General features: G+C 35.2%; 1 protein-coding gene across 6 annotated transcripts; it reads right to left on the bottom strand.

Annotated features, from left to right (window-relative positions):
• Positions 1 to 338: 338 nt before the first annotated feature.
• On the bottom strand, positions 339 to 24,535 carry LOC134238901 (septin-2-like). 6 transcript variants are annotated; one of them, XR_009986115.1, is made up of 14 exons: positions 18,403 to 19,390; positions 13,121 to 13,226; positions 12,324 to 12,410; positions 10,380 to 10,503; positions 9,917 to 10,051; positions 9,466 to 9,583; positions 6,629 to 6,730; positions 6,369 to 6,514; positions 5,949 to 6,050; positions 5,566 to 5,604; positions 3,630 to 3,702; positions 2,251 to 2,475; positions 1,784 to 1,827; positions 339 to 1,585 (listed from the first exon to the last, which is right to left on the bottom strand). XR_009986115.1 is itself a non-coding variant. In XM_062721024.1 (13 exons), exons 1-12 carry the CDS (start codon positions 24,126 to 24,128, stop codon positions 2,368 to 2,370), a joined length of 1,278 nt encoding a protein of 425 aa, XP_062577008.1. In that variant the 5' UTR covers positions 24,129 to 24,535; the 3' UTR covers positions 339 to 1,585; positions 2,358 to 2,367. The 6 variants fall into 6 exon arrangements, 5 of the variants coding, with proteins under 5 accessions (XP_062577008.1, XP_062577005.1, XP_062577004.1 ...); XM_062721024.1 differs by lacking the exons at positions 1,784 to 1,827; positions 18,403 to 19,390 and adding an exon at positions 23,991 to 24,535 and having other exon boundaries at positions 2,358 to 2,475; XM_062721021.1 differs by lacking the exon at positions 1,784 to 1,827 and having other exon boundaries at positions 2,358 to 2,475; positions 3,630 to 3,693; positions 18,403 to 19,377.

Below are 24,535 nucleotides of genomic sequence, written 5' to 3'. Positions count from 1 at the left end.
TATTTCTACATTACAATAATAATGTTATGTCCTTATGTTGGAAAGCTGTGACCTTCACCTTAACCAAATGACCTTGACTCATGGGTACAACACACCCCTTAGGTTACATCAACCTTTGGTGCCAAGGTTTCTCTAGTTAATATTCATGTTTTCAGTTCAAAACCCTTTTAGTTTTGGCCATGAGACAAAACCAAGCAGACACTGGCACTGTTTTAAGGTATTTTTTTCATATCCTATAACCTTTTCTTTTATTATTGCTGAGAAACTGTTGATACATGCATTTTTAAACAATTTTTCAGAATTACTGGTCTACTAAAATATAACAACAAATGCCCACATTTATATACATTAAATTTATTCATGTACAAATTAAATAAAAATATTACAAAATTATTGCAAAGTTGGATAAAATTCAGCAGAATAAGCTTTAAAGCAGAATAATAAAGATGTCTTCATATCAGTATCTCATGGAAAATCTACCTTGATTCAATTCATACACGACACTAAAAAGTCAATATAAGGAGGATGTTTATAAAATGTATACTAATTCTATAAACTCAGTGTATGTTTGTTTTTTCCTCCTTACTGAATCAAAAGATGGCAAACAAAGTTTTCCTTTATGTTGTGTGGCCATTATGCTCTTTAATTCAATTTCAGATCTATTTTTTGTTCATAAAGTTTACAGTAAATTTTTCAAATCTACAGAAATAAACAAGTAATATCATATATGTAGACTACACAAATGATATAACAATAAAAAAAAAAAAAATTACTCCTAACATATAGTGTATTCAATACATCTTAGATCTTACATGGGGGATGGGGGAGGGAATTTTACATGGGAGATCAGCTATTAAAAATGTCCTCATGAAAGTTATATGTCACCAAGAATGAAAATCAAAGGACACATTTAAAAAAAAGAACTACAACAAAATAATCCAGCTAAGTTAGACATTCAAATTATCAATTTACAGGAAAGATGAACTTATCAACCATTATCAACAAAGGTAGATAACTCTAACAAGTCACTGCTGATTGTGGTTAGATGACTAGACCAGGCTAGAGAAAAGTTAGCTCCCTTTCTGCAGAGCTTTCTGGTTTTGATTTCAATATTTTGGTACAGCAAATTTATACAATTTATTATTAAAAAAACATATACTCACGTACACAAAACAATGACTTTGGATGTTTGTAAATGCTCAAATCTAGAATACTTAGCCTATGTAAGCACTCAATCTAAAGTCTTTTACTTTCAAAAATAAGGTTTCTTTTTATTCTATTTCACACAGAATACAAAAATCATCCCATACAATATTTTTTAACAATATTTGAAAAGAAAAAAAAAAAAGATTTTACATTATAAAACCATGTGTCCACTTACTTTTAAACACACAGGGCAGAGCATTTGCAAATTATTAACAAAATGTAAGTAGCATGGATGTTAGACATCACAAACTGAACACTTAATTTGATGATTTGGTGTAATGATGTGATAACATTGCGTTTGTTACTGTGGATTGTCTGAGGTCGCTAAGTATAAATACGACAATCTCATCTTCAAATACTGGTCCTATCAAATGGTCACCTGAAGGAAAAAAATCAAAATTAGTGAAAGTTCAACTAATATAATTCAATTAATTAACATTTAATACTGTATAAAGAATTTTGAGCAAAAAATAAAACTCAAGAGATTTACCATTTAAAAGTTTACACAGTTAATCATTTAGATTTATGTCATAACCTTACACATTTCTGCAACCTAGATTCTGTGTTCTAGACTTACCTGCCAAACTTTACACATTCTGTGTTCTAGATTTACCTGCCACACTTAACACATTCCGACCGTGTGCTAGATTTACACATTCTGAGTTCTAGATTTACACATTCTGTGTTCTAGGTTTACCTGCCAAACTTTACACACTCCATGTTCTAGATTTATCTGCCACACTTTACACATTCTGTGTGCTAGATTTATATCTTCTGTGTTCTAGATTTATCTGCAACACTTTACACACTCTGCATTCTAGATTTACCTGCCACACTTAACACACTCTGTGTTCTAGATTTACACATTCTGAGTTCTAGAGTTTCCTGCCAAACTTTACACATTCTGTGTGCTAGATTTACACATTCATGTTCTAGATTTACACATTACTTTTGCTAGATTTATGCATTTGTGTTCTAGATGTACACATTCTGTGTGCTAGATTTACACATTCGTGTTCTAGATTTAGACATTCTGAGTTCTACATTTACACATTTTGTGTTCTAGATTTACCTTCCAAACTTTACACATTTTGTGTGCTAGATTTACACATTTGTGTCCTAGATTTACACATTCTTAGTTCTAGATTTACCTGCCAAACTTTACACATTCTGTGATTTGACTTCTCCGTTCTGCTGCATTTTCTGTGGTGTGTTGCGCTGGTTCATCTCTGCCTGCATCTTGGCAATCATTTCCTGCATTCTCCTCAGCTAAAAAGTATCAACATTTCTCATTAATACAATCTAATGAATTTTTTCCTTCTATTAGTTTTTTTTTTTATTTACACTTTTAACTTCAGGTCTCTATTTTAGGCAGAATTATGTCAGGGGTGTGCAATTACAAAAATAAATTACTAGCCCGTCGGACAATGGCGGTAACAAAGTTACTAGCCCGAGGTTGCCAGTCACTAGCCCATTAACTACCGAAATCAATACATGCATAACATAAAGGTTTAAAAAAAAAACATTTAAGTTGAAATAAATAAAACAGATAATGGTTTGCGCTTTGTAATTTTCAGGTACTTCCCCCTATTTATATCGACTATAATTGTCATTGAGACGACTGGCGATAGGAACACAAAATGCATATAAATTAAAACGAATGAAAGATTATGATTTTACAGAAAAGTTAATTCGTACCTCAATTCAGTCGAGGTAAATATATGTTTACTTTCATTTTAGATTTACTAGCCTGACGGGCTAACGCAGTACAGATTTAAGATAGCCTGACCTCTAAAATTGGTAGCCCCGGGCGTTGAGCGATGGTAATTGCACACCCCTGATTATGTCCTTAATTACAAGTTAATGCCAATACATAAAAGTCATTCCCTACTACACAAATCCCTAGGTTTTTCCCTTCCTTAGTAATTAAGTCAAGATAAAAACCAGTTTACTCCCCAGTGTAATGGATCTGTCTACACTGTGACAAAGTGGATTGTATTGTGACTACTGTCTACATAAATACACTCCCTCACCCACAATAAATGGCCAATCTTAATTCAGAACTTATTAATTACAGTTTTAAGATTTATATTTTCCATTATTTTGAGATGTGTGTAAAATCAAGTCCATCAGCCCTGTAGTACATTATTTATCTTGAGTGTTTATAAGAACTATCCCTCCCCTAACAATCCCGAGTTCTGATTACTGTAGATCACAAAATTTTTGCGACACCTTATTTTCGCAAGATAGTCATTGACTATTGATTAGCGAGACAAAATTTTCACGAATTGTGGTTAAAGCTCTATATAATCTTAAGAAATGCTTTTATACGAGAGAATTAACTTTTAGCGAGCACAGTGTCTCGCGTAATTACGCAAAAATAAAGTTTTCGTGAATAAAACGTGATTTACAGTATATCATACCTCTTGTTCCTTTTCTAGGAGTTGTTTCTCGCGATCTGACAAATCAGCTTGCTGGCCCTCAGGTCTACGTTTGCTGAAACAAAATAAGAAAAATTTCAATTTACACCTTAACTTTTGCAATTTATATATAATACATGTATAATTTTGAATATATATATTTAATTAACATGCAACAGTAAGGTAACCCTTTTACATAGATATATAAAGAGCACTCAAAATTACTTTTTTTAAAATTGAAAGTTAGAAAAATAAAAAGAAGTGCCAGACTTATAAAAATAAGAAACACATACTTTATATACAGACATGAATGTAAAGTTGGGCTAAGTTTCAGCGATAGAGATCAATGGTGTACATTGGATATAAAGAGTATTATGTCCTTTACATATTTACAGTGATACATGGTTAATACTTTGTGTGAAAAGTTTTATGTACAAAAACTCTTGTAAAGGAAATATAAGCAAACAAAAATTGCAATAAAAGAATAATGAATATGAACATAAAATAACCACTTCTTTATATAATTTTGAGGTGTGAATTTAGGGCATTTTCTACTAAGTTTACTATATTGATGTTTCACCTTGTCTTAGGTAAATATAAGAAACATACAACTGACTGATCAGAGAGAAAAAAGTTTATGAATGTGCTGTACTGATGTGTTTAGCTTAAGATATACACATGTAAAGACAGACAGACGAAAGACAGACAGACAAAAAAGCATGTAGTCAGACAAAGTTTTAATAACAGGATGATATGCTGGTTATTAGCAACTTTTACATATCAAAGTTTGAATGTTAATATATATATTGTATTTATTTTTTTACCATGATTATTACATGTACAATATTTCTATAATTTAATTCCTGTTTTATATCATAATGTGCAGTCCAATTTATTCACACCAATATATCCATCAATATTGGCACAATTTCCACATAATTATTACTGACAACTATTGAATAATGTTGATAACAGTTTGTTATTCTCCCAAATCTAATCTATATGATTTTCAACTTCACTCATACATGTACTTTCATATATATCTGCCAATTTAATAAGGCAGTCAATGTTAAATATTTTCATTAAGGTCACAAGTAATTTTTCACCTTCTAGAAATAGCTAGAGAATGTCATAGATAATCAAATGATAGTTTTTAATGCAGAAAAACCAAAACATGACAAATACTATGAAAAATCTCAAAATGAAAATGGAAAATGAAAGTTAGGGAAACCTCCAACAAGATGAGATGAGGACAGGAAGTGTTAGACAGGAAGTATGCTTACCCGGACCCCAGAGTCAGGTGACCACAGAACAGGGAGGGGGAGAAAAGAAGAAAAAAAATTATATTAGTTCCATGCAATTTCAGTATTATTTCAATTTTAAAGAAAAAGAATTACATTCTCCAACTCCTTTGCAGACTTCAGAAGTTTGTTATTTAAGAAGTATTTCATCAAATGATGGACAATTCATATGCACAGTTTTCCTATTGAGTGTAGAACAGAGGGATGTAAGGGACAGACTCCTTGTAAACAAAGAAACACTAATGGATTCTACTTCAGGTTTACATCCTAAATCTAAACAAAATGGATCTGGACCATAAACTCACAATTACAGGCAAAACAAACATGTAATATCAACTCTAATAACACTTATAACTATTAGGTTTGAACAATCACTGTCTTATTATAATCTTGCTGCATTCAGAATGACAATTTATTTCAGTTTTTATAAAACTTCACAAACATTCATACACAAAATACTGAATCATTCAAACTACCAGGTATCTATTCTACTGGCATGGCATGTTGTTGGGAACCATTGCATTGACTTTGTATAACTGCTGTAAACATGTTAGATAAACTAAAATCATGTGCCTACATGCTAACATTGGTGAGGGGAGTATATAAATCTTTACAATTGGAATGAAAATAAGACATACTCTGTCATTTCATTGTAAGTTTCTTCATTGCGAGGTCTTCTGTAAATTTGATTGACATTTGTAACATCAAATAGATTTCTTACAAAGAACCCAAAATAAGAACATTTATAATATATAAAGCTACACTGATATATAAGCCAAACATTATGTACTTTTAAAGAATGCAAAAACTAAATGGTTAATAAAACTGAAGCTTATCCTGATAAATGCCAAATTTGTTTCCTTTGCCTGATCAAAAAACGATGCATTAAAAAGCACAGAAACTGAATTCTTCACAAAACAAAGCTCTTGTTATCTTCACACATTGAAACTGCTTTCAATATAAAAACTAATTTTTTAGGGATCCCACTGAGACCTCGAGAAAGATTACGTCAGTCTCGTACCTTGTTTTCTTGGGGACAGATCCACCACCTGCCAGTTTCTCCGCTCGGAAGTTTTCATAATGAACCTCCTGGGTGACCTCTTGTAAGTCTTGCATGTGAGTGCTGTAAATATATCATATAAATCAAACTAATGATTACGCCATAATCATTAAATTGTAAGAACAGTAGCATTCAAATGAAGATGATTCCAATTAATATTGTGACTATTAGCTATTGCAGTGAGAGAAATTCCTGTCAATCTAAAAACCAGACTTTTCAGCAGCTGACACTTTTCATATGTTAATTCTCTCTGATTATTTTCAAAAGCTTTTAAAACTTGAAGGTTGCAAATTTTCACTGAGACTCATGCACTGGATAAGTTTTGTATTTGTCATACTCTTGGACTCACAAGTGATGCTTCAATTATAACTTTTTACTTACATGAGCATGGTTCTAAGTTTGATGAAATCACAATGATCTGGATTTTCAACCTCCACCACTCCCCATGGATACATACGACCTCTGACCTTTTTACCTTTGACCTCTATCACAGTATTAGCACCAATGACAGCAAAAGGCACAGCCTCCTGTAGCAAAATAAGTAGTGCCATTTTACAATGAATAGAAAAATAGAAAACTAGTCAGACTTAATAAGTAAGAGGCACTCCTCAGTAACAACCAATGATCTTGAGAAGACTAACCTTAAGAAGTCGACACTGTTCTCGATATTCTTCATCCTCGTCCTCATCGCAGTCTGGGAGTGCGTAAAGGTTAATACCATTCTCAGCGATCTGAGTCATCACCTGTACAAATCAGAGAAGACCATTAGTACTCTAAAATATTTACCGACTTCATTCATCATCCATATAAATTTGAGATGGTCATAAGTACTCTAAATAATAACTGACTTTATTAGTTGGTACAATGTCTCCCATCATTAAAATATTACAGGAAAGTTTTGAAGAACTCAGATTTTACCCAATTACCATAAAGATAACACTTTATAGTGATATAACAGTAGTAATTAATGGAAACCAGATCACTTGTTTACCACTGATTTGACAAAAAGACAAGAGAAACCAGTAATCAAACAGAATTGGAGAGAGTTTACAGAAGGGTATACATTGTCACTGACAGACAACTGTCAGTTTTATTTATACATAAATACCGGGAGGCTGGAACAGAGGTAACTGGATCAACTTTCTAAGTCAATATAATCCACCTGCATGGGCAGGTATCCAACTTAAATACCTCCTAATGAAAACTTGCTAGATTTTAAATAAAACAGCAACAATCTGCAGTGTACAATGTTTAATGAAAAAGTCAGTTGTTAATGTAATAATAAAAGATGTTAGAAATCCTTTTAACTTTTATTAAAAGCACTATTCAAAAGCTTTTTCTTTTTAAACTGATTATTAGAGACATTTTTAAACCATGACCATTATTTTTTAGCTTTGCAATTACAAATCTGCATATAAATATTTCTCAGAGACCCACCCCTTGAGAATTTTCTGATACCAAACTACAGTCAAGCCTGCATCAGTCATCCATATTAATATGAATACAGGTTTGACTGTTTTTGGAGTAGATTGTGTAGTCTTGGGACTACCAATTCTTCACAAATGATTCAGGTTTATCTGAAAAACAAGGGCTTAACAAGAGTGTATACATAAAACAGCAATGAATTCCCCTTCCAACATGTATACCGTATTTGGCCGAGTATAATACGCATTGATGTAAAATACGCACCCCCCTTTTTGAGTCTGAAACTGGGGAAAAAAACGCAGTTCGGATGTATTATACGCAACAGAAAAATTTACCAAGCGATGTTCTGAACTATGAAAATCACGGTAATTTGTTAAGAAAATCGGCGCGAGGATTAAATGTCAAAAATTTACTGAACACACTTTTTTTAAAATACACACTTTATGACTTTCTCTTAATCCTGACATTCTGTATCGCGGCAATCTGGAGAAAATTATTTATTCATTTATTTCAACAAAGCACAAGATAATGTTGCGTAAAAGTATTAACAGATTTTTTTAAAGAATAGTTACGGTGATTTTGAAATTATGCGTAGCCATATTCTTAGATGAAATAATTTTATTTCAACAAAGCAAGAGATATTTTCGAAAGTTTTATCAGTTGTCATATTTAATTTTGGTTCTAGATAATCATGCTTAAAACTATCTTACAATATTTTAACCGGAAACGAAATTGAAACATCAAAGTATTTATTTCTTTAAGAAGACTACGATTTTCCTCTTCTGAATCTTCGCGGATATCTTATTTTCTAAAAGATACCACTTTTATTAAAAGTTTTAGCATAATTTATATTTCATTTCTCAACTCTCAATTATTTAAACAAGAGGCCGATAAGTATAAGATAAGGTAAAATTACATTTAACAAGTGTTTAATTGTTTAAAGTGCCGTAATCAACACATGCTCACCATGCTCACACATACGAAAGGTCATAAACCGACCCCTAATTTTTAACAAAGAAAATAATCACAGCAATTAACATGGCAGTAAATAATCAGTGCTCTAACTGTAAAAACATTGCTTTGGAGTCGGTAGACAATTAATTGCCCCAAGGGGTGTTGATAGGTAATTATCATTTGACCAGCGCACGTGTGTCACAACACTGGCTTCCTTTCATCGGGACGTATGGAGGGGTGTTAATATTGTTGCAGTTTATCACTGAGTTATTTTAAACCTAAAATTAATATTTATTTTATTGTATTTCATTAAAAAATGATTTATTACTTTGTCTGGCAGATAAGGTGCATGTGCACTAATCATTCCGGAAGCACGTGACATAGCTATGAGTGAACGTCTAAAAATAACATCGGTAATGGCGGCCTCCTCGGAGACAATCAACATGCAGCTCAAATTACTTTTAACTTACTTTTTCATGTTATTTGGGCATAAAAAGATTATGAAAGTGACATTTTTAAGAAGCATACCTTCCAACAATAACTTTCCAAAGTTTAAAATATGGCAATTAACAAAAGAAATTACATATATGTCTCTAGGTAATACTACGGTATGTACGTATGATAGCCGTGTTTCACCTGAAAGAAAAACTTGTCAAAATCCCATTGTGATGTAAAATACGCATCCCTTTCTCACAGAAATTTATTTTAGGAAAAAAGTGCGTATTGTATTCCCCCAATTACGGTACATACAAATTATTCCCCATCCATGCTGCTAATATCTCTGCCTAGTCTGATGCAGGAAGTTTTATATTTCTAAGGCAGTGTGATTAATCCATTGAACAGACAAATGTGTGCTGTGAATAGGCTTTCCCATGGCATTAGTCTAAGCACACAGTCTTTGTGCTTTGTTTCAATTAATTACTGAAGCTTTAAATACCTGTTTAACACCAACCTTACTGATTTTCTGTGTACATTTTTGCTGAAACACTGTTAAATATTCAATTTACTGACAAAAAAGATCCCTACTATATATACATTACGGGAATCCCTACTGACTAGATATAAAGATGAACATCTAAGAAAACAGTAAAAAACTGACCTTCCTCTTTAGTTGTTTACATTCCTGCTGCGTCAGCGTGTCAGACTTGGCTATGACTGGGACTATGTTTACTTTGTGATGAACTGCTTTCATAAATGAGATGTCGAGGGGACGTAAGCTGAAAAAGACATCAGGAATTTTCATGCATCAGTGTAACTTACACCTGAAATTCGTCCATGCAAACTGCAGAGTGGTACATTCACAAGTTTCTCTCAGTTTTTTATCAGAAACCAAATTCTTACAACTGAAATCTTACAATCTTCTTTATTTCTTTAAAAATTCTTTTAAACTTTGAAATGAAAAAAATCTGTCATATTTGTTGATTTTGTTTGCTTAGTTTAGTCTTTTCATTAAATTTCCACTAAGGTAATTGACACTAGCATGAAAAATTTCCAAGGTAGACACTGTTTTCACACATTGCATATTTTTAAGTGATGGTTTGTGAGCTTACCCATGGCCTGATGGGTTTATGAAGTAGAAACAGCAATGAACACGATTATCCACGATATGTCTTCTGTTTAATCCACTCTCGTCCTCCAGGTACCGTTCAAACTGGCTGTCTATGTACTGGATGATGGGCTTAAAACTACAAATAATACACCCTATCTCTTTAACATAGAACCAATATGAAACAGTTTATATACTTTGTAGGGGAAAATAGAAAATTGATTGACTTTTTTAAAAATGTTCAGATCTTTTACATTTTCGAATGTTTGCATGCTTATGGATCTTGCACAGGCAGGCATCACATAAATAAGAATTGTATTTTGAACAGTCAACAAAAACTTAAATATCATTCAATACTTTAGTGGACAGATGTGCTCGTCCTTTTCATGCAAAGTTAAATTCTGTTACTTGCTTCTGGTTGGACAAAAGTTTGTCGTTCTGAGAACAGTATATGTAAATGTAGTTACCAGTCCTGGGAGTTGAGGGAATCCCCAAAGCCCGGCGTGTCCACCACGGTCAGCCTCAGTTTGACTCCACGCTCCTCTATCTCCACGGTAGAGGCATCAATCTTCACCGTCTGCGAAATCTTCTCTGTAAATAAAAGTCATCAAGGTTAGTCAAAATATAACACGGTAGAAAGTCCATACATAATCAATAGGTCCTGTAAAGATCAGTTATTGCATATGATTTTGTAAGTTTGAAAAAAATGAAAATTAAAAGATAGAATAAATGAGAAGTTTACTGAACTGTACCAATCATTAACCAATAGCTATAATACAACCAATACATGATCTTCAACAATTCAAAGCTCTCTTCCTCTGTAAATAATGGCTGTTATCTGAGTGGAAATGATATACATGTACCTATGTATCAGCAGCTGAATGTATGCAACTCTGAGTATAGCTGATATGTACCATATTACTTTTATACGAGTAGCTAGGTGTACATGTTTTCCCCAGTATCCCTCTATATGTCTCTCTGTGATACATGTACACATCATCAGACAAGTGTATAACACTGTGTCTGTCTGGGTACATACCATCAAGTATCTGTTTGGTTTGGGTACATTCAAGCACCTGAGTGTATGTGTCAGCCTTCATATCAGCACTTGAGTGTATTTTTCTGGGTACACACCAGCATCTGAGTGTATGTGTCTGCTTTGGGTACATACCAGCATCTGAGTGTATTTGTCTGGGTAAATACCAGCAGCTGAGTGTATGCGTCTGGGTACGTACCAGCAGCTGAGTGTATGTGTGTTTTGTCTTGGGTACATACCATCACTTGAGTGAACATATCTACCATGGGTACATACCAGCAACTGAGTGTAAGTGTATGTTTTGGTACACACCAGCAGTTGAGTGTATGTCTGTTTTGGGTACATACTATCAGCAAAATGTATCTCTGTTTGGGTACATATTAGCAGCAAAATTTATGTTTGTTTTGGGTACATACTAGCAGCAAAATATATGTATGTTGGTACATACCCGCAGCTGAATGTATGTGTCTACCTTGGGTACATACCAGCAGCTGAGTGTGTGTCTGTGTATGTATAAGCAGATGAGTGTATGTCTATGTTTGATAAATACCACCAGCTGAGAGTGTGTGTGTGTAAATGGTACATACCACCAGCCGAGAGTGTGTGCATGTTTGGTACATACCACCAGCTAAGAGTATGTCTATGTTTGGTACATACCACTAGCTGAGAGTATGTGTATGTATGGTACATACCAGCAGCTGAGTGTATGTGTCTGTATTTGGTACATACCAGCAGTTGAGTGTATGTGTCTGTTTTGGGTACATACCCAGCAGCTGACTGTATGTGTCTGTATTTGGTGTATGTTTACATTTATTACATACCAGCAGCTGAGTGTAAGTGTCTTGGTTTGTACCAGCAGTTGAGTTTATGTGTCTGGATACATACCAGCAGCTGGGTGTATGTGTCTGGGTACATACCAGAATCTGAGTGTGTTTGGGTACGTACCAGCAGCTTAGTGTATGTGTCTGGGTATGTACCCGCAGCTTAGTGTATGTGTCTATTTTGGTTACGTACCAGCAGCTGAGTGTATGTCTGTTTTGGGTATGTACCAGAAGCTGAGTGTATGTGTCTGGGTATATACCAGCAGCTGAGTGTATGTGTCTATTTTTTGTATGTACCAGCAGCTGAGTGTATGTCTGGGTACGTACCAGCAGCTGAGTGTATGTGTCTGGGTACATACCAGCAGCTGAGTGTATGTGTCTGGGTACGTACCAGCAGCTGAGTGTATGTGTCTGGGTACATACCAGCAGCTGAGTGTATGTGTCTGGGTACGTACCAGCAGCTGAGTGTATGTATTTGTCTGGGTACATACCAGCAGCTGAGTGTATGTGTCTGGGTATGTAACAGCAGCTGAGTGTATATGTTTGGTACGTACCAGCAGCTGAGTGTATGTGTCTCTCTGGATACAGGTCTGTCAGGAATAGGCTGTTGACCAATGTAGACTTCCCCAGTCCAGACTCACCTACAACAGATCATCAATGTTTGTAAAATGTGATATAGGGTTGGCTGCCTGTCAAAATTAGCAACTTTAATTGTAAACTATCTTAAATATGTCAAATTTCTTTTATCTTCATAAGATTTTTTGGATGGTATAATCCTTTAAAAGTGTCAACTTTTGATTATATTTGCTGATGATAAGAGTTCACATTCACATTGACATTATGGCCTTGCTGAGCTTTATCACTTATTTGTGCTCTCTAAAATCAAAGAAAAATCAAGGAGCTGATAAAACCATTAAAGGAAAGGGGTTTAGCAGTGGAGAGACAAGCCTAGGAGAGATTGTCATACAAAATCCACCCTATATACATGTACTTATTATAGGTGATTCACTTCCTTCAGTATAATGCTCCACTTTAATCTTGGTGATTTTAATTTACACTAGTTTGTGGTGAGATTTATAAAACACTGTTAATCTTTGGGACACACCCTTCATGTACTTTCAATAAAAGCAAATACCTTCTTGTTTTGACTTTGTTTTGGCAAACTCCTCAAAGCTAATTCTATTTTTAGAGATCATTTTATACTACTCAGTCCATAATTTCTATACAAGAATGAGTAGCAAATATTTCTCCAAACATTTAACTTAAAACAAATAGAATCAACATGACACATCATTTCATTAAGGTATTCACATCCCCAGATCTGACTATGGAAGACAAGCGGTATACTCACCCACCACCATAAGTGTGAACTCGAACCCTTTTTTGACCGACTTTCTGTGAACCTGGTTGGGGAGATTGGCAAAGCCCACATATCCTGATTGCTCTGGTGCTGTAAACTGTAACAGAAAAATCAGATACATCAATTTATTTACTTGTGAAAACGTGTATTGTCTGTACAAGTATTAGGTAGGGTGACAAGAGTCTGAGTTACATTTCATCTCATTGTACATAGTAAAGGAACTTACTAAATGACACATGGTTTATGCAATCAATGAGTTGCTAAACAAGTTGGAAACAAGGGTACAAGAAATGACTTGCTACAAAAGTTGGAAACAAGGGTACAAGAAATGACTTGCTACAAAAGTTGGAAACAAGGGTACAAGCAATGACTTGCTACACAAGTTGCAAACGGGGGTACAAGCAATGACTTGCTACACAATTTGGAAACAGGGGTACAATCAATGACTTGCTACACAAGTTGAAAACAGGGGTACAAGCAATGACTTGCTATACTAGTTGGATACAGGGGAACAATTAATGGTTTGCTTTTGACTTGCCATGCAAGTCCGATATATGTTAGTACAAGTATTATGGGTTCTATTTAAACAGACATAATTTATTAGAAGTGATTTTTTTTTCCCTCAATTTACCTTAAAATCAATAATGTAATAAAATATAAGTATACAACTTTAAATTGTTGACATAAATCACAACACTAATGGCTGTGTGGCTTATTTTTCATTATGTTTAATATAGCATGATGATAAAAATATACTTATCATGCCTTTAATGTGACCCTTTGCTTTTCTTAGCATAATCAACTAAAATAATTTCATCTCACATTCACAACCTTTTCAAAGAATTAAGCTTTGAATTTCATACATTAAGTCAAAACATGTCAGTGTTTTCTTTGATGGTGATGTATGTGAATTTTATATCTTTGTAAAACAATACACATTATGATGGTAGGAATAAAATTAACACAAATTATCTTAAAGTTGAGGTAATTAACATTACAAGACAAAATAGTTGATTATGAAAACATATTCATAATTTCATTACATCCAGAGGAAGTTTTAAATGAACATGTATGTGATTAAATAAACCAACTACCAACATTGTAATAAATTTTCAGAATGCTCCTCTAATGAAACATTGAAAGTGTACCTTTTAGTACAAAACACATACTAAGCATTTTAGAATTTAAACAAGAGGCCCAGGGGCCAAAGCACTCACCTGAGCAGACCGGCTAGGAAAAAGCAAATATCAAATCAGAAATGAAAGTTTACTGAGTTTGGAGGAGGGGGGGAGCTTAAATCTTAACCTTGTAGGGGGTCATGATTTGAACAAACTAGAATCTACACTACCTGAGGATGATTTCATATAAATATCACTAATCATGGCTTTGAAGTACTTGAGAAGAAGATTTTAAAAGATTTCCCTATACATGTACATTCTTACGAAAAAATTTGATCGGCCATTTTGGCCCCACCCTACCCCCGGGGGTCATGATTTGAACAAACTTGAATCTACACTACCTGAGATAATTCCACATTAGTTTCATCTTTCCTGGCCCAGTGGTTCTTGAGAAGAAGATTTTTAAAGATTTTTCCTATATATTCCTATGTAAAACTTTGATCGGCCATTTTGGCCCCACCCTACCCCCAGGGGTCATGATTTGAACAAATTTGAATCTAAACTACCTGAGGATGATTTCACATGAGTTTTATCTTTCCTGTCTTAATGGTTCTTGAGATGATGATTTTTAAAAATGTTTCCTATATATTCCTATGTAAAACTTTGATCGGCCATTTTGGCCCCACTCTATCCCCGGGGGTCATGATTTGAACAAACTTGAATCTACACTACCTGAGGATGATTCCACATGAGTTTCAACTATCTTGGCCCTGTGGTTCTTGAGAAGAATATTTTTTTAAAATGCCATTAATTTTTCCACTAATTCATAATTATCTCCCCTTGTAAAAGGGCATGGCCCTTCATTTGAACAAACTTGAATCCCCTTCACCCAAGGATACTTTGTGCCAAGTTTGGTTGAAATTGGCCCAGTGGTTCTTGAGAAGAAGATGAAAATGTGAAAAGTTTACGACAACAACGACAACAACAACAACGACGACAGACAACGGACAAATTTTGATCAGAAAAGCTCACTTGAGCCTTCGGCTCAGGTGAGCTAATTACACATTTGAATTTACCTGATATCAAAATTCATTCACTGTTAATAAATTACACTTTTTTTAAAATATTTCTTAATACTGGATTAAAGAAGTTTTATCTTAGTCAAAGAAATGTTTAAAATCCAATTAAAATATCATTAACTTTAATCTCCCCTGTGTAAAGAATATTCACATTACAGAGTGTATAGTTGATTTTTTTGGTAATCTTTTCTGAGATCTGTTATAATAACACTAAGTTCATACAGTTCAATGTGCATCTTATTTAAAAATCTATAAACCAGCTTGATTAAAAAATTATAATTTAATCTAAAAAATGTCAAATTTCTCAGATTTGAAACCTGACACACTTAAAAGAGACCATCATGTATTTTAAAAAAATTAAAAGAAGAGGGCACAGGTGAATTGATAGAAAAGTGGAATTCTATATCTTATAAATCTCTATCAGATCATATATCAGCCCCCCAAAACAGTAGCTCTATATCATAACATGCCTGTGTCAGAAATGGAGATTCTCAGCCAGCTGTGAAGATGAATGCTGGCTGTAAAGATCAGAGGTCCCTGTTACAGACAGCTGAGGACATAGAATGATGCCCTCCCCCTGAATGGTACACAGTACGATACCTGTCCCCGCATCACCTGAGAGGACCAGGTGTAATCAGGTGAACTGACTGCAGTATATCTAATGTAATGAACAGCTGGAGAAGATATGTGTCAGAAATCTACTCCATACAATCTACATGCCTACATCTGCAGGGGATCGCCACAATACACAATCACTGTACTACAATTGCTATTATACCAGGTTCTGTTTACTTCAGACTAGCTATTAAAATTCCTTGCTTGCAGGTTAATATCTGTGTATAACCATTTCCTGCAGCTAAAACTTAATAAAGCAAAAACCTATTACAAGATAATACACAAGAAACAATCTATAAGTTCATCATGAACATAAACATCCATTTCATTGTCTAGGTCTTGTCAAGGTCAAGACTGGACCCTGACACTCACTGGACAAAAAAAAGCTTAATTGAATTGAAATTAATTTATCTCTGAACTATTTATTCATGTCCATTAACATGATTAAACAAATGACTTCTAACAGCATGTTAATGGCTGTACATGAAGTTTGATTTACAATACAGACTATCCCACCATCGATATGCATCTTGGAAATTTTACCTTTTGAACAAAATCATCAGAAAAATCAAGATCAAATGGGGGGAACTGGCTTGATAACAATTCAATGTCTGTCATTAAATGCAGGAAACAATTTCCATTCTGAATGTGACACAGGGATCTCTGTGACCCCTGAAGACAACACATGATGGCCGTTCTGTTCTAGAGCTTCCCCCGTGTTTATGGAGACAGGGACAATACATCCATCAATGTTGCCCCCTCTCCACTATCGATTATTTATCCAGAGGCTAACAGAACTCCAGTGACTCATTAATCTCAACCAAAACAAGATTTTCTTCTTTCCAAATCCCTAAATCTCCCAGAAATAATGGATTATAACATGATACAATATTACATGGACTTACCATTTCCTCAAAGACACCTGTTGGAAACATAATGAATGCTCTTGACTAAATAATTTCTCCAATAACAATCATATATCCCTGTCTGTTCTGAACATGAAGAGTCTGCCTCCCTGATTGCTTCCTCTCTCAATGAGGGGGCAGGTCAAAAGGAGTCAAGCTACCTCCTTCACTGTAGCCTGCCACTTCAAAGACAGGCTGCCTACAGGAATTATGACTTTTGAAATGTTCCACAGTAGACCGACTTAATATTGGTAAAAAGAAATACACAGATATGTTGTGTTTTATTTACTGATAGAAGGGAGGGGAGGTTCTATAATCACCAGCAATAATCTCTGTAATCTGTAGTCTGGGAACAACTCACCATTACTGAAGACATCTGCCATCGATTTTACACACAGATAAACAAATGGCAAGTTGTAAATCTATATCTTGTTTACAAAAATTAAAATCTGTAATATTTTTTGCAACTTTCTTAAATAATTTCTTTAAAAATTCAAACCATTGGACTGTCACATATGGACACCCACATTTTCATTTTTTAGTCAATACAAAAAAATAAAACATCCCAATAAATTCCATTAAGCCTTTTTTAAGTCCTGTGAGTTAAATGTAAGGAATTTTCCTGATAATTTAGTTAGATAAGCAAGATGGAAAGGGAATAAATGTCTGCCTCATACATCATAGGACTTTTATAATCTGAGATGTATCTTTGTCAGTCAGAGCAAGAAAAACAACATTCTGGCAACTCTTGCATGGCATTCAAAAAGCAACTGTTCTCAATAAAGCTTTATCACCAATTTCAATCTTTGAATTTCATTCTAATAAGCATTTAAACATTCAGAACTGATACTTTAAAAGTGCCAATGCTAAAAAATCTTTAAACTGAAAAAAATGAATTAAAAAATCTAGCAGTGTTTGGATCATATTTCTTGGAAACCTTATATTCATGTATGAAACATCTTTTGAGTCACGGGTTCTAAAGGTTTAAGAGATTATAATGAGTTTAACAAACTATTGTCACCTCTCTTAATGCACTAGTCTTATGTTTCAGAGAACATGTTTGTGATTTATGTGTATAAACAGAATTTTTTTCAGTCAAGTGGTGAAATATTATCCTCTACTCAGTAAAACAGACAAGGTAGATCAAAGCCTAACCCTAAGATGACTCCAGTGAATACAAATCTCTACCCTACACACCCAAACACTCCATGTAACAAGAAACCTGCACACACGAGAATTGGTTGACCAGATGACACATTTTAAAATTTTTGGATAAGAACCAAATAACCTTCTCAGATTAACGGAGTTAATACAATTTCTAAAATAACTCAGGATTGATTGCCAAGATAAAATACATCTTAACCAGCCTGAGCCGAGAAAAGCGGTAACTGTAACAGTATTCCTTCTTAAACCTACTTCACTTGTCCTCAAAAGCAGTCTTAATTAAACAGAGCTCAAAGGAACCGGCATCACATGCTAATATACTCTTGGCTGAAACAAAAAAAGGATATAGAACTGCAATGGAGTTCTAATAAATCCTCTCTATACTAACTAACCTTGCTGGGTGAACCCCCTTTGACTTTGTCCTCAGGAACACCACTAGACACAGTCCCATTTACTGCATGAGAATGGACAGAGTGTGTCCCATGTTGTGTGGGGCCACTCACAGAAGTATGAGGGTGGTGCTGGGTGGAGCCACTCACAGATGAGTGTGGATGGTGCTGAGAAGAGCCAGACACAGAAGAGTGTGAGTGGTGCTGTATCGGTCCACTCCGTGTTGTGGTGTCTGTCACGCTGTGATCCCTTGCTCCTGGCACCACATCAGATGGCTCCATGGATTGTTTGGGTACAAAAGGGGATTCTGTCAGACTTGAGGATCTGGAATCTGACATACTGCCTGATCTTGAACTAGAAGTGGAGTTTGGTGGTCTCTTTGATCCATGGCTTTCTACTCTGGTAGAGGTGGGCCCTGTTTCAGTTTTGGACGAGCTGGACCTTCTTTGTCCAGTGGAATCCCCTTTGGCAGAGGAGGAAGATGAAAGTTTTCTTCTTGACTCTGAAAAAGACTCAGATTTTTGTACTGGTCTTGTTTGCTTGCCATTTGACATACTCTGGAACACATTTCTTGAGTTAATAAATGAGTCCGATTTCTTCACAGGTTGCCTGGCTTTCCCGTTTTCAGATGACTTCCCTGTAGTCCCCTCTGTTCCGTTTGCTGATTTGCCAGTAGGACTTGTAGGGGACTTTGGATGACTGGCCCCTCCTGCATGGCCCCCACTGTTTAAATGGATTCTTGGGTGACTGATACCTCCTGTTGGTCCCCCAGTAGGGGGCCTTTGGTGGCTACTGCTTCCAGCTTGTCCCCCAGAGGTTGAGGTGGGTCTTGTATTACTGGTGTCCCCTGACTGTCCCTCAGACCCTGAGACTTTGACAGAAGAAACTGACGTGTAAGTCCCCGGCTTTCTCCGTGGAATCATAATGACTTGTTTACAGAGGAAACACAAGTGTAATATGTAGAGTTCAAGTGTGACATAAAGTAGATGTGTATGTCGTTAATTCAAATTAGACCACCATGTTCCGTAAAACTAATATAACCATTCAGGTGTGCACAGGTGCTGTGATAAAATCAACATGACAAGCCAGTCACAAAAACATAAGATTAGATGGTGACCCAAAGTCCAGATCTATACAGGTACAGAATATATCCGTCATAAACCTTGATGACCCATTAACACTTCCTAACTGATGATATAAACGGTAATGTCCAAACACACAGGGCCCTGGAAGCTAGTCTATCTCAGTCCACGGTTTAGGTCCGGATATCAAGCCAACATTTATCATCAGTCCCACACTCTGCAAACAGATGACAACTTTTACTGTGTATATTTAATCTGATACACTTAACCCCGGCATTTAAACTTTTTGTAAGACGGCCATTCACAGCTCCGAGCCAGTGTGATTTCACATTGAACAATCCCTGATAATAAGTCGAAAAGACTGTGATCTAATTAAGTGTGCAGTCAATCTGTCACTCAAGTCGTATATCTAGATAGATACGAAAAGTCTAATGAGGTCCAGATCAGTGATGGAGAACTCTGAAAACAACACAGGTATCATTCAGTGTCAAACCCCAGCGACTCACATCCAAACTGTGTAACACAAAACCCGCTGCATGACACTCACTGCTGTGGTGTACCCATCATTCACTGTGCCTGGCTGGGGTAGGATTTGTCTCGGTCATTAACAGGAGTCATGTTGATGCATCCCTCCCCCTCTGGTCTTACGTTTAGGATAAGTGACCGTATGCTTGCTGACCTGACACTAATTTGGTCCACTCGCCATACAAGGTCCCATCAAGAGCATTTCAAGCCCAACTTATGAATAATGCAGGTGATTTGTATTTGAATGAGAGAGCTCAGCCAACAAGGATAATTTGTATGATGGGGTCTTCAATTCAATTAATGTGGGGAATTCTTTATTAAGTATATACACTTACAAGTCTTTGCTTGTGAAGATTTGACTTTGTTTATTTCATGTAAACGTTCTAATATCTCGCATCTGAGATTTTTTAATGCTTAAAAAATTCTGTTAATAACAATAAAAGATGAGTCACTCTTTCCTACTGCCTTTGGCAAGTCTGATTCTTTTACCTGACATATGTAAAAAGTCTGAGGTTTTATAATGCCATAACTTTCTTGTCTTGTAATACCTGTCTCATAACCCACTGTCTAAAAGGCTGAATCAGAAAGACCACTAAGCCATCTATACCAACCATCCACACATCAATTTATATTTAAACTATCACTTTCAACCTTATCAAATTTTCATTCAAGTGTAAAATTTAATCCTCCTAAATTTGGTGATCATTTATCCTCTGACCTCGCAAGTTGTGGTATACATGTCAGAGTAAGCTCCCTTTTCAGAGAAAGCTATCCTGGACAATACTCAGATTAAACATCCTCAGACACCTACAGGTGATCTCGTCCTTTACTCATCACTCAGATACTGTATCTAAAAATAATCTCTGCCAAGTCATGGCTCATTTACGATCTGACAAAATTTAATTTTAAATCAAAGTTCACAGTGCTCCCTAAATAATCATCAGATTTTGTGTGTGTGGAATGATGGATTAGGTTACATTCCAAGTTCATCTCTAGCTTCCACTGACTTCAGGACAACAGAGAAATTAATTAAAATATTATACCTTTAAAGCAAGAAACATCATATATCCTCAAGATTTATCTAAAATGTAAACATTTCTGTGTAAATACTGCTACTTCATTTACATAAAAGGCCACAAAAACAAACTTTGTAGTGAAATTGAATGATATATTATATTTTAAAAATTCCATTTTTAAATTGTGAGCAAAATGCAGACAAACCTAAAGAAGATAAAAATGCATATTTTTGTGGATATTCTCTTAGCAACTCTCTCTTTCTTAATTAAAACTATGTTTCCTTATTTTCCTATAAGGACATTCTACAACAGTACAGGGAAGTTCCCTGTCATGTAAAACAATGCACTAGAATCAATTAACTATCAAAAGAACAAAGGAAACAAATAAACCATCAAACAAATCTCAATATAAAAGGTCACTTTTACTTGGTTTAGTATAAACACTTTTAAATAACTGGATCCCCCCTCTAGATCCATCCATGCAGGGGGAAGCGGAAGGGGGGAGAGGGGTATCATAAATGGTCCAGTTAAGATGATTAAAAACTAGATTATCCCTTAACATCAACACCACAGTTAAACTTATAAACTTATTAATAAATATCTTAAATCTAAATCTCTCGAGTCTCCCACTTATTTAATGGAACTTTGACACATTGCATTGTGCAAAATATATTAAAAGATATACTGACACGATTGCATTCCCCTCATACAAGCTAATGTATGGTCACTTAGACATGTTAAAAGCATTTTTTCTGAATCTGAATTAACAAAAGGCATGTCACAATTAAACTGCTGTAGGAATCTTTCCATTAATGATTTGTGTCATGGCACTAAATATTACCATCAGATATTTAATCTTGAACCACTGAGCACACACCAAAATTATTACATATACCCACACAGTCATCTTGTGGGGTCCTTGAGATAATATACTGAAGTGGTCAATGCAGAGGGTTTGGTCACTGTTGATAAGCCATTTGAGTTAAAAGCATTCTGGAGGACTTTAGCACTTTTATAACCAATAATGAGAGCAATACACCAGCAATTCTTATCAAGCATGTATCCAGTAATGTAAAATTTACAAGACCAGAATTTCAATGACATTCCTCAAAAGAAAATGAGTAAAGATAACATTATAATGGTGACAAACTGCCTTCTCTTTTCCAGCTCTTTAAACTCAATGTCATTTTAATCCTCATAAAATATGAGAGCGTGCATCAAATTTCACAGTTCCTCCATTTGTTATTTGACTCATCTAATAGACATGGATTACTAACTCAGTTTTTTAATAATACCCCTGCCTAACCCCATCTCTTTCCCTTTAGCATGCCTAATTACTATGTACATGGTACACAATGATATTATCCCATCACACAAAATTCAGGAAATATGAGAATCTTAATGTTTTTGAAAGCTTTCATCATGTTGAAATAGGCATAATCTAGCTCCTCATTTTCAAACAACTGTAAACCATAATGGTCTTTAGTTGAATCCATGAATTATAGGAACAAAATGTAGATTTCACACTTTTACTGTGAAGGACCTTGAACTTGCTCTACTAACCTTGGGTCAGTCCATCAAAAATAAACTTATATTTCTCTATCACAAGATATGGCTATGGGGAAAATATATTTTTCTTAAAGTGACCTTAAAAACTTGTTAAAACAACCTGGCTCAAGAACATGACAACTTGCTAAAACAACCTGGCTCAATAAAATGACCTTAAACCTGCTAAAACAGTTTCTAGTTACATTCCACTTTCCATGTTATGTTAGCAAGGTTATGAACAAAACACTCTTGATGCATTATGCTCCTTGGGTTTTTCTTCATTACAATGTTATGGCTTAGACACACTAGCTTGGACAGCTGGACAGACAAGTGGACAAAGTGACAGCTGATAATTTATGGTCTCATTCATTTTTAGACCTGTACTGGTATCTCAGTGGAGTGCTGCCTAACTCTGTGAACAGAAGGTTGTGAGTTCAAATCTCGGCCTCAACTAAGTATCTATGTCGATAAAAAATGTTTATCAACTGTTCCTTCGCCATGCGCTCATCACTTTTAGGTGAAAGCTACGGGTCCTTTTCAGATGAAACCTTAGAAACTGAGGCCGGGTGTCACATCAGATGTTGGCACGCTAAAGATCCCTCACTGCCCAATGGCCAAGAGTGCTCAGTAAAGGTCAAAATGTGAAGTCCTTCAATGGTATACGATGACTCTATACGAGTGAAAAATTCTCGAATGGGACGTAAAACAGCATGCAATCAATCAATTCATCAATTATTATATGGTTCAACAATTATTATAAGGTTTTAATTTATGATAAATCCACAGTTTTAATAATTATACAGTATACCCTTATCATAAAAAGGAAAGATTAAAAAGAAGACCAGTACCTGCAATGCAGAACGTGTTGCAAGTGTGAAAATTGATACTACAGGTACAAAGCATCAGGCCCTACTGCAAAAAGACAACTTGTATTGATTTGGTCTTCATTTCTTGAGAAATCAATTTAACAGCTTGTAGAATGGAGAAAGAAGGGAAGTAAAATGAATTTAGAGAAAAAAAACTTTGTAAAAAATTAAAACATACGGTGCTTTTGGGCAATATGAAAGGGGTGAAATTTCCAAAAACGATACATCCCTTTACTATGCAATGGCTATAAACATAAGAGTGCTATAAAATATTTGCTATAAGTTTATTACACTGCTGGAATGTTTTGAATATTGGCTGCACTTTAAACTGCAGTCAAACATGATTTAAAATCACACAAGAAATGTAAAATCTGCAAGATTTTAATCTGCATTGATGCAAGTGATTTTAACACTGCTTAAATCTATAATACTTATTTAAAACAGATAACTGTGTAGGATTTCACAGTCGCCACAGGGCCAAGTCTCCTTAAACTGGAACTTGTAGTTTGATCCCTGTGAAATGCTACATACTGAAATTCCTTAATACACTTACTTTCTGCAGTCTTGATAGCAAGATTTCTCCACAACTTTTTCTTAACTTGAGAGGTCCAAAGGATTCGGACCGAGCTATCGTAGTTTTCTTTTTGGGAGTTAGTTCATGGTTGTTAATATTACAGGTCTCCTCGGCCATTATTTCATACTTCCTGCTATTTCACACTTAAACGTACATAAACAATACATTCCATTACACAGTGTCAATGAGAGTGTCCTTCCTCAGTTGTCCGACCAGACGATGTGGACATCCCCCACGCTAGTCCCTGTCCATTCCCCCTCACCGAGGATCAGGGTTATCTAAATGACTCCACTAACTCCCCACGAATCCAGGGATAATCCCAATTCAATTCTCGTAAAGTACTTGAATTACATGTAAACTCACTCAAGTACTTCCTATGGAAACAAACTGTGAATTTTTGTCCACGCGGAGTTGCACTAATGTCACTGTGCTACAGATATAGTTTTCCCACCATTTACAATTACCTGGCTGCAGGGGAAATAGACAAGTATTATACACCCCAGTGTTTGTAACTGCACCTCACT

Source organism: Saccostrea cucullata, unplaced genomic scaffold (genome assembly GCF_032062105.1).
Source record: "Saccostrea cucullata isolate Sc308-1 unplaced genomic scaffold, CSIRO_AGI_Scuc_v1 ctg383, whole genome shotgun sequence".
NCBI classification, from domain to species: domain Eukaryota; kingdom Metazoa; phylum Mollusca; class Bivalvia; order Ostreida; family Ostreidae; genus Saccostrea; species Saccostrea cuccullata.
Note: the sequence above shows the minus strand (reverse complement) of the source record. Positions and strands in the feature narration are given on the sequence as shown.